The sequence below is a fragment of the Eptatretus burgeri genome, chromosome 4 (genome assembly GCF_056783735.1).
Source record: "Eptatretus burgeri isolate ZD-2024b chromosome 4, Ebu_testis_v1, whole genome shotgun sequence".
Lineage (NCBI taxonomy): Eukaryota > Metazoa > Chordata > Myxini > Myxiniformes > Myxinidae > Eptatretus > Eptatretus burgeri.
The window spans coordinates 35,767,279-35,782,359 of NC_140964.1; the positions used below are offsets into that span (position 1 = coordinate 35,767,279).

At 41.3% G+C, this 15,081-nt stretch overlaps 1 protein-coding gene across 2 annotated transcripts in view; it reads right to left on the reverse strand.

Annotated features, from left to right (window-relative positions):
- The window catches only part of PC (pyruvate carboxylase), a 587,030-nt gene that overhangs the window by 76,081 nt on the left and 495,868 nt on the right, over window positions 1-15,081 (reverse strand). For both annotated transcript variants that reach the window (XM_085877423.1, XM_085877424.1), the window contains one exon: window positions 6,338-6,517. In XM_085877423.1, the coding sequence (XP_085733549.1) occupies window positions 6,338-6,517 (180 nt within the window). The remainder of the gene's footprint in view (window positions 1-6,337; window positions 6,518-15,081) is intronic.

Below are 15,081 nucleotides of genomic sequence, written 5' to 3' on the forward strand. Positions count from 1 at the left end.
ATAAGTTTCGCGTAAAAAAGACATTACCGCGACGTGTTTCGACTTATGAGTAGCTTATAAGGAGCCTTTGTGGACGTGTGTAAGCGTCCGCATATCGTGTGTAAAACTTATCCTCATCGCATGCGGAACGTGTGTCATACGCCGAGTACGTCGTAAAATTTTGAACATGTTCAAAATTTCTTGACGTACTCTACTTACTACGACGTATGATAGCGTATTTAGCGTTCTACTCGCGCATACCAAACTTACCCATACCGTATTCGACGTGCCCCAACGTTTTAGACACACTTTTTGTTACGTCGGCATACGGTGGCAAGATCGCCAAGGTGTGACCGCGATTTTGACCCTTCCATTTCTACGGCAGTTATGATTCGAATCGTTGTGCGTCAGCCTTTTAATAGGCTACGCCACGACATCGTCGGCGATGCGTGCAACGCGCTATGCCTAAGTTAGACTATCGTTGGGCATCGGTTGTGTAGGCCGCCAACAGGTTCAGCATTCGTTGGTATAAGTTATCTATAACACAACGAAACGTTCTGTGTAGTTACCAATGCGTTATACATAAGACCAAGTCGCTATGAATACGTCCGAATCTTTAAAAAAAAACATCAAAAGTTCAACGTAAGCCAGCGTTTTACATACATTTTAACACGTTGCCATCGCTGGCTAAAACGTCAAGGTGTGACCGGGCCTTAACGTCCATCCAAGGGACACACAACACACATTGATGAATCACCGTCTGTGAAACACTGGGATGATAGTTTATAGCTGGGTTGGAATTCAAACCGAGGCTAGACTGCTCAAAGGCGAGTGTGCATCCCACTAGGCTATTCGTCCAGCCCAGGTCACCCACCAATGAGGGAAGCATAAATATAATAAAATATACAAGTAAATATGAAAATAAAAATCATGATAATAATAATAATAATAATAAATATACCAACGATTCTGAAATGGCGATAAGGTACGAGACAGGGAAGGTTAAATGTAAGGCGATTTGGAAATGGGCACAAAAAGAAAGATCATCCACACCAATACCTGGTGTGGGCTTAATGGTTAGGGTGGTGGGCTTGGGATCCTATGATCCTGAGTTCAAATCCCACTTGGCTGTTGAATTAATACCAGCTGGGGTTGACTCTGCCTGTTATCCTTCCGAGGTTGACAAAATGAGTGCCAGCTTGCTGGTATCCTGTGTTGTAGTGGTGACCTGTCCAGGATTGTGCACAATAGCCAAGGAGACTGCTTAGGCAGCATCAATGCTCTGCACAGAGTGTGGTCCCAACGGATGGATGGATGTATGGATCCACACCTGGTGCCACACATGAGTAGCAGCTAAGAAGCAAAAATGTGAACGTTTTCCAAAAGGCCCAGCATAAATAAGAGAATCCTACCCCATCTGGAGTAATCTGCAGGTGAGAGACATTAACCCCGACTTCCATGGCAAGAGCTGTTGCTAATGAAATACAGCACAGATTAGTTCAGTGTTTATTGAGATTTATTTAAAACCTGACCAGTATTATGTTATTATAACTGGTATATTAGATTATCTTTTCCTTTCCAAGGTTATTGCTTCGCTTGTTTAAGCAGGGCATTTATTATGTGCTGGGGTGTTTGCTGCAAATTCGGTTAAAACTGAAGTTTACTCAATAAACTAGTTCCTGGCAAAGCATCGCACGGCTCCCTTACAATATATTGCTTTGAATGAAATGTGAAATGAAAAACGTTAAAGAAAAGAAAAAGTGATTCATTAAAGGGGTGTTGGGCAAACCACGAAGGACATCGTCAAAGACCGCCGAGAATGGAACAGATGGAAGATGTATAAAAATGATAGTTTCATGACTCACTCATGATTCTCAAAATTCAAATTAGCCGAGGAGATAAAATTTTGACTCAAATTTTGTGAACATCTTTGCCACGAGAAGTCAATAGATTGCAACCATTCCCAAACTGCCTGATTACAAGTTTTACTAACTTGTGATATAATGCACTATTTTGTCTGACAGGATGGTGAAGAGAGGAGCATACTTACCTTTGAGCTGTCTCGTTTGGGTTTGATTTCCGACCCGACTATAAACTGTCCGATTCGTGTTTCGCAGGAAGGATAAAGCATCAATGTTTGTCTCTCGGACATTAGGCCGAGGACCCGTCTGCCGGCACTCAGGATTGGTGGATGTTAAAGATGTCACGGTGTCGTATGCGACTAGTAGGAGAATTATCACCAACACCCTGATCAAATTACAAACTCTTGCCACTTTCAGTCAAACATTTCCCATCGTGGACAGGTTGGTGGACTCGATCTTTCACTGCCCCCTTTCTGTTAAGTGTACCATCTGCCCTTTTCAGGCTCTGTCCCCTACTGGTTTCTGCAGGCCACATTTACCTGCCAGTAAACCACTTCTGGTGAAACTCCCAAAATCTGGATTACTGTTTACCTCCACCAATTAATTCCTCATTTTTCATACCTGTGGAACCAACTTCTTCAATCCAACTTCTTCAATTTGTCCAATCTCATTCTTCCGTTTACCATCATCTCAGGTCATCCCCATCCCTCATTAGCTCCTCCCAAGCCCACCCCTTTCCTGTGTTTCCAGGTTATGGAGTTCCCCTCCACTCCCACACTAATGTTCAATTTTTTTGTTCTATTTCTGCTTCTTCCCCATTTTCCTTTCCAATTTTGTAAGTGAGAGTTAACACCTCAGTATCAGGTTTGTTCAACCCTTGCGGCCTTCTCTCCCTCTCCTTACTCTTTGTATTCCCTGTTCTTTCTTCCTCAAAGTCTCATTATATTTTGTCCCTCTACCCTGCTGTTGATGTGTACCCCCTCCACCCCAATTTATATTGTTCCTTTTGTTCTTTTATTTCCTTGTCCTTTCTGTGTTCTAGCTATTATGTGAAGATCAACCCTTTGTCCAAAAAAAAAATTTTTAAAAAGCATCAGGTTTGACCAGCCAGTTCATGAAAAATTTTGGCCAAAAACATAACCCAGCATACCCCATGAAAATGTGTGAACTGCAATTGGGACCATTAATAAAAGTAAGATCATTCATTGCATTATTTGGAGTTTAAAGGCGCAATTGCACCATTTCTGTTAAACGGGTTCACAAATACTGAAATTTACTGGCATTAATGTATTGAAGGTATACATGATATGATTTTTGTTTTTATATTTGTGCTTGCGTAGCAGACAACTGACTAAAGAAAATCCACAAATTCTTGTTTTGTACTATGTTCCAAGACATCAACGAGTTTGAATTAAACTGAAAAGAAAAAAAGTGTTCGCCACATTTGTCATGGAACGGCAGATTTGAGACATGACGTCACTGTGCTGGGTATAATTACAGCTCAGGTGTGTGTATGTGTGTTTGTGTAATATATATATATATATATATATAAATATATATATATATATATATATATATATATATATATATATATATACATATATATATATATATATATATATATATATACATATATATATATATATATATATATATATATATATATATATATTGTTACGGATCTGGAAACCATGTGCATACAACATGAAGATGTCCCAAAAGTCAGTTATGTCGTTAAGTATGTGTGTAGTCAGATCCCCTTCCTTTTGTCTCGTGGGAGAATCAAAGGCGTGCGTTGCGATTTATTTTAGTTAGGTTATTACATCGAACAAGCCATCTAACAACCATCCCATCTGCAGGACCCCTCGGCCCATCACGATCCGCCACCAACCAGCTGCCTTCTCGCACCCTGACGTGCCAAGGCAAGATCTCGCGGTTCCAGTTTCTCGGCTCCCACAAACATTGTAACTCTTTCATGATGACCTTTGCAACATTGATACTGTTGCTCATCAAGTATGAACCCGCATGGAAGAGTGGGTGGGGTTTCCCGGCAGGTGCCAAGGCCGCGCCCTGGAACGGTGGACTATGGGACCCTGTCCAATCAAAGGCAGACAGCGAGGTGTATTTGATGAAGGGCCCCTCCCCGTTGAGGGAGATTAAAGAAATCCCCGAGCACTCTCTGAGAGCAGAGTTTTGTTGGGTTTTTGCTGTCACGAGGGTTGAGCAGAAGGTCGTCGAGGCGGCGAACGTGTCTCTGCTGGCCCTCTACAAGGAAGGAAAACGACCCTGATCCCCTCCGTGGACCCCAGACATTCACCACCCGAGCTCCGCCACGAACCTTGAGTCCCACACGTGCGACTGGGGACCAAACCAGCGACCATTGTAAGGTGCCGCAACACGGAGTACCCCCTTTCTCCGACGGCCAGGTACCCATCCGAACTCTGACCCCCAGCTTGTCTCTCTCCTCGGCTGCAAGGGTCCAATAAAGAATTCTGGGTTTATTTTCATTTGTGTGTGTGTCTGCGTGTGGGCCTGTCTTGAAGTAGAACTGAATAAGTGTTTTTGAATCATTGTAAATATTCCTTGCTTGCATAGTGGAGTTAAGTCTTGCCTTTGTCTTTTACTGTAAATAAAACTTGTTAGAAATGTCCCCCAGTTCGTTTCCGTCCTTTCTTGAATTGGTCCAGCATGGTTCGGATCTGAATTTAGGCAGGGTGTTATCCCCGGAAATCGGACAATTGTAGCCGGGACGTCCTGGGCAGGCCCGCTCGACTGCATCCGAGCCGGAAAGGTGGGTGGCAGAGTGGTAGTCGGTCGGTGTAATTTTACCGCTGCCGGTAGAGTGAATCCGGTTCGGCCAAGCGTTCCGATGGTGTGGATCCCCGGTAGCCAAGACCGCGTGATTACTTAGGTACATTGGATCAAGTCAAAAGAACCCTACGCCATGCGGTAGAGATATTGACGTTCCACGGTCGGTGAAACGACCCGCCGGCTCGCGGAGTTATCCGAGCGACGGCCTACAATTCCGGGGAGTCTGGTGGAGACGACGTAGCTTTCCCCACCTAGTGGTCGTTCTCACCACCGACCCCTGGCCCACAACTATATATATATATTTATATATATATATATATATATATATATATATATATATATATATATATATATATATATATATATATATATATATATATATATATATATATATACACTGTATGTTATATGATTCTTCTTGTGATGCTTCTCAATATTTTCAACTTGGTGATCAAGGATGAGTAATCCAGCATCTTTCTTTCCTGTGTAATTTATGTTGTACGAGACGATCCGTGAACGGTTGTGACACCAGTTCGCAAGAAAATCATTTCAAAAATAAAAATAAAAAGATAGCTCCAGCGAACTGTACCGCAGAAGTTGTTTGCATTGATCAAATACTCCCGAAGAGTACTTTACTGAATCGGGAATTGATTTTTTTTAATTTTTTTTTCGTTGCCCGATTTGAACGAAACTTGATACTGCGCACCGTAGGAAATTGGTGAGTAAGGTGGCCCAAATTTTTTTGCACTATCCTGTACCGTTTTGGCTGTATTTCAGGAACATACATACATACATACAAGATCAGAGTTTTGTAATATATAAATTGTAGAGAGCATAGTCTGTGAATTGAGGGCATGCACGATTCTATGACGTGCTCCACAAATATAGTGCATCTCAAATGATCTTCAAAATAAATATGCTTTTACACGTAGAAGTCTCGGTTCAAGGAACTAAACGTTAAAGGTCAATAAGTTTACAGACAGATAGAGGGTAAAAAAGGGGGAACAGGCAGACAAAAACAAATGCACACATCATGAATGAGTAGTTCATTAAAAAGTGGAAAATGCAGAAGTGAAAAGACAAAGGTGGATAAAAGGAGGGGAGGGGTGAAGGAGGTCCACTGTTGCATTAGATTTTGAACTCGGTATCACAGTGAGCATTAAGTGAGGTAATGGCATGAGAGAAGACGTGATGCGTGTCTCCGTAGAGTTGATTCTATTTTGTGCTTGCAATAATGGAATATCACGTAGTGTGAACATCTTTGCCACGAGAGGCCATGATGCATTGTTTGGTGGATACGTGTTATCAGAATCAAATACGTCTTGCGACTCATTAAGCAGTCAATGGAATCCACCACAAGGAGAGGCCCAGAACAATGTGCAAAAACCCTTACTCCCTCCGTGCTGAGTGCCAACAATGCAAGCGCATAGGTACATGACAGGCAGTGGGTCATGAAAACGACATCATAATGGCATCGTACAGCATATCATGGTCCAAGTTCATCAAGCATTTGGGGTAAGGAGTAATGATTAGTTCAAATACACCAACGCCAAGAAGTGCACATAATAATAAAGGAACCGATTCAAATGGAAACCTCAAACAGCCTTTTGACTGTATTGGTGAAATAACCACACCTTAAGTAACACGATATGCAGCAAATTCACCTTTCCGTGCAGATCCCTTACCTTGCTGCGGAGTGGCTCTGGGTAGCCCTCATGAGGAATCCCAATTGCACCCTGAAAGAACTCAACCACTGATAAAGGAAAGGAGAGTTCTTCAGCACGTTCTTCAACTTCCTCCTTGGTCAAATTGTTCTGCACCATAAATTGGGCGAGATCCCCCACAATTTTCGATGACGGCGTCACCTGCCAGAAGCAACTCTGTTATGTCAGTGACATGATCACATCTGTTCATTGTATTATTAACATACCTGTAATGGTATGTCTGCTGAGATGACACATAACAATGTGAAACCCATTTTTGAATCATGCCTTTGCTCTGAGAGCAGGAAGAAGTTCCATTTTTTGCAATATGTCATTCTGCACATTTATTGTCATGCATTAGCAAGCATATATGAAGATGAAATCCATTTAAACCTTTTTCATCCAATAAAAAACACACTGCTTTGAGCAAATTGAGGTTATAGCCATTATGCCATCGAAAGCTGTTGATGCCTTTTTCTGATTACTTTGCTCGTTTTCAGTGGAGTCAAATTTTGATGTCAAAGGTAATGCTGGGTTTCAATTCATTCTACATGCTCATTCACATGTCCTCTTGAAAATTGTGACATCAAAAGCAACCATACCATCAGTGTCAAAGTTAAAATTATCGTGCTTTTATAAAACATTTATTTTAGTCGCTCAGTGCGACGGCAACCCATCTCCAATACCATCATCATGCGTTCCACATTCTGTGGATTTCGCCTCAACATCCTCAGCAAGCAAGAGACCTAACCTTGGAGAGTACAGCCTCAGGGTGACGTGAATGGAAGAAGGGAGTAAGCATTCAATCCACTCGATGCACGGTTTAATTTTCCACATCTGATTCGGCCATTGTTTATATTATTCCCACATTATATGGCAAAAAAGCACTTCGGGCTGCATTTTGCTCTGACTCGCAATTACCAAGTACAAGATGTGTACAAAGTAGTGTAAATGGAAAACAATTTGTCGAACCAGACATCAGTTGAGTTTTTGTCAATATTGTACCTCCTTGGGAAATGCATCAGTTACCAACTTGCTCTAATGAGCCAATCTCAAAAACTGTAAGGAGACGTGGAGGTGGAGGAGGGTGAGGTTAGGAGGAGAGTGGGAGGGGAGTACTTAACACTACACTACTTATGAAGTGAATAGTTTCAAAAATAGTTACATGTTCTATCGAAGTAGTACAAGAGAAGAACCACAAATGGACTGTTGCCACTTTGTATAAATGTTGTATTATGCTTGTTGTATTATTACCTCTGCCACCATTGAGAGGTCAGGCCAAAAACTATATGTGGAATATTTGCCACCGCCACCAAAGGAGGAAGGAGGTTATGTTTTCACCCCTTTCTGTATGTCTGTTTGTTTGTGTGCAGGATATCTCAAAAACTTGTGCACGGATTTGGATGAAATTTTGTGGGCAGGTTGGGTGCGTGACAAGGATGAGTTGATTATATTTTGATGAAGATCCGGATCCGGACCCGGATCTGAGAATTTTTTAAGTGATTCTTCACCATTGAGAGATTGGGCCAAAAACGATATATAGCACAATATTTCAAAAAGTTGTGGACTGATTCAGACTAATCTTGGTGTACATTTTGGGTGTGTGACGTGGAAGAATTGATTCAATTTTGGTGAAGATCCGAATCTGGATCTGATAATTTTTTAAAATGATTCTTCACCATTGAGAGATCGTGCTAAATCAATATATAGCACAATATCTCAAAGAGTTGTGGAAGAATTCAGCCGAAACTTGGTGGACTGTTTGGGTGTGTGGCAAGGACAAATTGATTCAATTCTGGTGAAGATCCGAATCCGGATCTGGATACGAGAATTATTTAATTTTAAAAACGATTCTTCACCATTGAGAGATAGGACCAAAAACGATATAGAGCATATTTCAAAAATTTATTGGGCCTGATATGTTATTGTTCAAAAATGCATTGGGCCCAATATGTTTTTGTGGATCAGGCATTACGTGGTGAAGGTATGCGCTCTACCGAGTGCCCTTCTAGTTATCGATTAAGTAAGTGAAGTACTTATTTTATCCAAAATTGAGGCTTATGAAAGAGTGAAGTGACAGAGTAAAAAAAAAAGCAATGGCAGTGGGACACAGTTGGACACAATAAGTAAGGGAATGAACAAACAGTTAAAAAGGAGGGGAGAAAACAGGAACCTGCAAGAAAGAGAAATTTGGGTTATTTAGGGTTACGAGTGGCCTGTTGGTCCTTTGGACCAAATGTTCATTGTTCTTCATGGCCTTGTAGCACACCTGCCTGCTATACTGCTGGAGCATTAGCTTGCCTTTCACCAAGCCAAGATGTGCTTGGGCCAGGGTGGGGATTATACATTCGTTATTATTCTTGTCAAATTATACTACTATTATTGTTGTTATTAATATTAGTAGTATTAATGAACATATATGCATTGTTACAATGCTATCATTCCTTTTATTATATATTTTGTAATTAGTATGTCATGTCACAGGACTTATTAAGCTGCTCTATACACCTTAGCATGGAGTGCATTGAAAACATGAGAAGTCTTCCAGAGTATTTGTAGTTAATTAGCCTCATCAACTCAGGAGATCATGATCATTTTGGTGTATCACATTCCACATCAGAAAGCTCTAGTCAAACTCTATCATGTGTCGGAGATAACACGAGATCATGGTGAACAATTTGTTTGAAGACCTAGAGAGAAGAGTGCGATTCAACCCTCTTCAGAAGATGGTTCCACAAACAGAGGAAAAGAGGATCGAAAGAGTGGAGGCATGTGGTGAGCCTGAATTTAGTAGTCAAACCAGCAGGAGGTGATTGGAAGAATGTGTGCATTGAGGAGGAGCTGGGGAGGGTCAGAGGGTTGAGAGAATAAAAAGGAGCGAGACCGTGGATTAAAAAACCCCAACAAACAGAAAGATGTGAGAGTAAACAGGCCTTGAGCTTTGGCATCACCATTCATCATGGGACTGATGTCAATAATATTGAAAGCTTTGGATCCCACTGAATCTAGGATAGGCAGTTTGAGCCCATAGAGGAAAGCAATACTCCATTCAACTACAAATAAAGGCCTTGTCGGTCATGAATAGTTTTGATTGCTGAATGAATGACTTAGAATTATTTTGGCGACTTATTGGTTTGCTTTGGAGGCTCTCTTTACGATTTATATGGTCAGCCCAGGAGAGGACATGGCTGATACATGGTAAGGCTCAGAAGTTTAAGAGACTGAAACTCTTCCAGGGTCTGGCCATGGAAATAGATAGGCAGGTGCGTTTGATGATCTTTCCAAGGTGATAGGGTGAGATTGTGAGATATACGAGGGTTGAAACTGATATTTCTCAGAATAGCAACTTAACAACTCCAGACCATCAGAGAGTGATGCACCTGCTGTCCACCTGTCAATGGGATGGGGTGCTGTATGACATGATGTGGAGTTGTGTGAAAAAAGGAAGAATCAGATTTTCCAATGCATTAGAGATGTCATTTATGTATACGGGGAACAAGACTCGAGTCAGACACTGCCTTGGGGTATTCGCACCTCCAATGGGAGAGGCGAGGAGAGCGTTTCATTGATAGCAACGTGTTGACTGCATAAGTGGAAGATGTCAGAAAGTCATGTATGAAGGCGACCTTGTATGGTGCAGGCAGCTATGCTTGGCAAACAAAACAGGTGGTCATACTGTGTCAAATGCCCGAGATCATGTCTGGAGAGACGGTTCTGACCTCTTCCTTGAGATATAAGGCCTCCAGCCATTGCTGAGATTAATTCGGAAGATTCGTAAGGTTGTGGAATCAACAATAATTTGTATTCCTTCACATACGTCCCAGATAATTAAATTTGTTGGGCCAGCACTTGGTTTTGGTTTCAAAATGTGGGGAAATCAAAGCTTTGACCCATATTCCTAGTTATGCCTTATTATACAAATGGGTTCGCATCAAAGAAAGAGTTTACAACTTTTGCAGGATCCATTGAAGCAAAATCTTTACGCAAAACAAAGTCAAAACCTTATCACCTTGTAGCATGCTCATCTCTCTCTGGTCGTGGGGGCGTAAGAGCAAAACTTTGGGAAAATCCAGGTGGGTTGGTGTTGACAGTAAAACGCACCGGCCTACGCAGCTTCACGACATTGCTTTGTATGATGCCAGTTAACAAAAAGCCAACAAAGAACACCAATGAGCAGGAGAAAATGACAGCAAACAGCGTGAAGTATCAGCAAATTCCTTTTGCATTGAAACACTCCGGATTTTTAAATATGACTCTTGTTTTGGAGGAAGACTCACCACACAGTTATGCATGTTAATCATCGAAACCCATGTTTTGTTGCTTTAACCATCGATGATTTGGAGCAGTTGTTAATGAGGGAAATGACAAGTTAATGTAAAATTTAATCGACAACAAAATCAATTTTATTCAGAAGGAGCATCGGCAGATGAGTGGACAGCTCACAATGCTACAAATAGATATATCCATTTTTTAGGAACTCAGAAGATTTCACAAAATATGAGAAAGGATGTACAAACAAGGACTAAAATGCACTGAGATTAACGTCAGATATAATATTTATGTTGCAAGTTTGACAAAGGAAAGGAACTTGTCAGTGTTAAAATGTCTCCAAAGCACTTTCACAAGCCAATAACCAAATGAGATATCATTCCAAGTTAACTCTCTCTACAGAGTGGAAATTCGAAAGGATTAAAAATAACTTGCCAAATAATTTGGAGTACAGCCATTTATGCTGGTAGTTTAAACTCTAAATGCTGAACTGTGTTGAAATCTTGCATTCATTTTAAAAGGGAAATGAGTTCATTTACAAGGAACTTCAATGCAGGAGGAAGCCATTAGGCCCATAAAGCCTGAACTATGATTGCCAACCGATGGTTATTTGTCTGTGCTCGATCCTTTAAAAATCCTGAGCATCAAGCAATGAAGGAGGACGCACAATTTTAAAAGTCTTTGCTATGATTTGACTGGGGTTTCAACTACCGACCTCCCAGACTCAAAGCGGACATTCCAAGTGTCTGGTAAATACAGTCAAGGTTTAAAGAAATCAAAAGAAGATTTAATTTTTTTTTTATTAACAACAATTGCTGATTGATGAAAGTCTGTCGCCAGATACTCAATGCTAAATTCTGCCTCATGGTATATATTTGTGTTTGTGTATATACATATATATATATATATATATATATATATATATATATATATATATATATATATACATATATATATATATATATATATATATACACACACAGTCATGCGCCGCTGAACGACGTTCCGGGCAATGACGGATCGCATATACGACGTATCTGCCAGCTCTGAAAAAAAAAAAAATTAAAAAAAAATGTAGCTGAAAAATTCCTATCGCCGAGTGATGTAGCCGACGTAGCGCTGCCAGTCGTATATAAATAGCACGTACAATTATGTACGCTGTACAGTACATAATATTTCATAATGATAATAAACGACAGTGTGGCCCTGGAATAATGCGATTGTTGAGGTCCATCAAATGTCATCGCGAAAAAAGCAGGGTCGTGCTAAATAGGGATTCAAGGAAATCGGCTTTCAAACTGAACATATGTTTGCACGTTTACCTTCGAGCAAGTAAATTACCTTTGAATTGAAGAATTCCGCGAATAAATCGTTGTTACAGTCGAAATTAAAACACAGATTTCTTTTTGGTGAAGCTTTTCATGTTGTTAAAACAATCGCACTGTTCCGAAAATATATATCACAATTGACAGGAGCTCGTTCCTTCATTTATAAATTATAACATCGATGCAATGATAACGTATTTATAAAATCCAAACGCTATTTATTCATCTTTCTAGAATCGATGCGAGAGGAGATTGTAACCTGCTGCAAACAACACCGATTGCCGTAATGAACAGCACAAAGGTAAAACTAACGCGTCTTCAGTCTCTCTTGGATGCGGGTTACAATTGCCGACAGTATTCAGTACAGTAACATGCTGTACAGGTTTGTATCCGAGGAGCAATAGGCTATACCATATAGCCAAGGTGGCGAGTTTTGTGTAAGTACGATGTTCGAAAACGAAAACGAAAAAAAAAAAGATGTTCGCACAACGACGACGTTGCTTAACGACGCGGTTCTCAGAACGTAACCCCGTTGTTAAGTGGCGCATGACTGTATATATATATATATATATATATATATATATATATATATATATATATATATATATATATATATATATATATATACATATATACATATATATACAAAAATACATACATGTATTTTTCTTACATAAATACATACACATACATATATATATATATATATATATATATATATATATATATATATATATATATATATATAAACATAAATACAAACATACATAGTGTTATGGTGGTGGAAATTCACAGAACACCATTCAGGTTCCCCAGAGATCAGTTATTTCAATCAGTAAGTGTTTCAGGATAGGAATCCCCACTGATGTGTAAAGGGATTTATTTGTGTGCTGGGCTGTGAGTCTTTGAGTTAGCCGTTATTCTTTTTCTATCTCTTATTTTCAACAAACAACATCTCCTCAACAACAACTCAACAACTATGCCATCCCCACCACAGTGCCTTCAACATCGCGACACCATCACGCCCGCCTGGCCGACAGCGGCAAAGTGCCGTCGATACGAACTCGCGGCGCGACAGGATAACCACATTTCAGCCTTCGTGTGCAGTCAGCCGTTTCGCGGCTGATTTGCATAAATGGATCAAAACGGGCTTTGCCTTGGAAAAAGCCAGCCAATCGGAACGTCCGTGTACAGACAGCCGTGAAACGGCCGATTTGCATAAACGGATCAAAACGGGCTCTGCCGTGGAAAAAAAATCAGCCAATCAGAGCTGAAAGGGGCGGAGCCAGCCTGGGGTGAAGGTTCAAAGGTGAAAGGGGGAAGGCGCCGATTTTGAGTGGCGAAGCCTACAGCGGCTTCTCCCCTTGGGGCGATAAAAATGCGCGATGGGACACCGACACGAGCAGTTGGTGGTGAAGCTGGTGAGCGGAGGTGGTTGTTCGTCGTTGTTCACGGGTCGTTCACCGGTGGAGCTTGGAGTCGTCGGAGCTAGCAGAAGCATCGGAGCGCGGGGGTCCGGGCAGACAGCCCCGATACGGTCGGGCGATGCCGAGAAGTGAACGGGTCTAGAGGAGCATAAACTCTGAAAGACCAAGGGAGCTGTTCGCTCCTCCGAAGCGTCGCCGGCCAGGCTCGCCAAAAAGGGGCCGCGACGAAGCCGGGCCACCGAGGTCGACCAACCAGCCGTACAAGCTGCTCGTCAAGCTGCCCAAGCGACTGGCGCGTTCGCGACGCACCGGACCGAGCGGAGACACCAAGGGTCGCCGATCCGAAGACCATCGAATCGCCACCAGGGCGGCCTCTTGGAGCCCCTCTCTCAACCAGGCCTCTGAGTTATTAATAAAGGCTCGCAAGCCCGTTTCTTTCCTTGAGTTTTTACGTGAAAGTCTGTGGCGCCTTGTCTTATTAAGTAGAAATGGTTAAGTGCATGACAGTACATGATTGAATAAGTATCGGCTGTAGGTTTTTGCTTGTGTCTTGTCCCAATCCCCCCATTGATGCTTACGTGCCGAGTGTAAAAATAAATTCCCCCATTGTTGAACGTGAACCTGCTCGTTGCGTCCCTTTCCTGTATTGACTGACATGGCAAGTATCGGGAATTAACTGGCAAAAAGGCCAATAATAGTGATCATTTGATCCGACGGGATTTGGCGATTCAAAACCGCTCGGCTTCACACACGAAACGAGCACGCTAAAGCGGCTCGTTTTCGTACAAGTCCCGTCGTGGTATAAACTCCCGGTATTTCTGTCCGCGCGAATAATTAGGTATATCGATAATTCGGCGATCGACCCTGTAGCGCGTGGACAGAATAATTGGCTAGTTTTATGATGCGTTAAGGCATCCGTGACTGGATTTCGGGGTTGGTCCGAAAAGTCACGACTGGGTTGCGGCCTTCGGTGGGCGCGCGACGGAGATTTGGCTTGAAGGGTCGTCCACACGCTGAACGCGGCGGAAACCCATAACAATATATATATATATATATATATATATATATATATATATATATGTATATATATGTATATATATATATATGGATATATATATATATGTATATATATATATATATATGTATATATATGTATATATATATATATATATATATATATATATATATATGTATATATATATATATATATATATATATATGTATATATATATATATGTATATATATATATGTATATATATATATATATATATATATATATATATATATATATATATATATATATATATATATACCTAAATAAATACATACATGCATATATATTGTTGTGGGTCGGGGGTCGGTGGCAATAAACGACCACTAGGTGGAGCAGTGGAGTCGTCTCCCACCGAACACCCGGAATTTAGGTCGTGACTCGCGGATAAGTCCGAAGGTCACGGGTCCCTTCGCGGACCATGGTCACCAATACTTTGACGGCGTGGGGAAGGGTCAATTGCCTAATTTCAATATACATAAATATCCACGTCATCCAACTACAGGGGAAAACCACACCCTCGGCCGACTCTGTCCGGACCGAGTCGCAGGTACTGACTCGGATCCGGCGTAACCGAGTGGAGTTACCAGAGCCGCGCCGGTCCCAATGAACAATCCACTGCACAAACGGCCCGACCAATTCGCAACACGCCC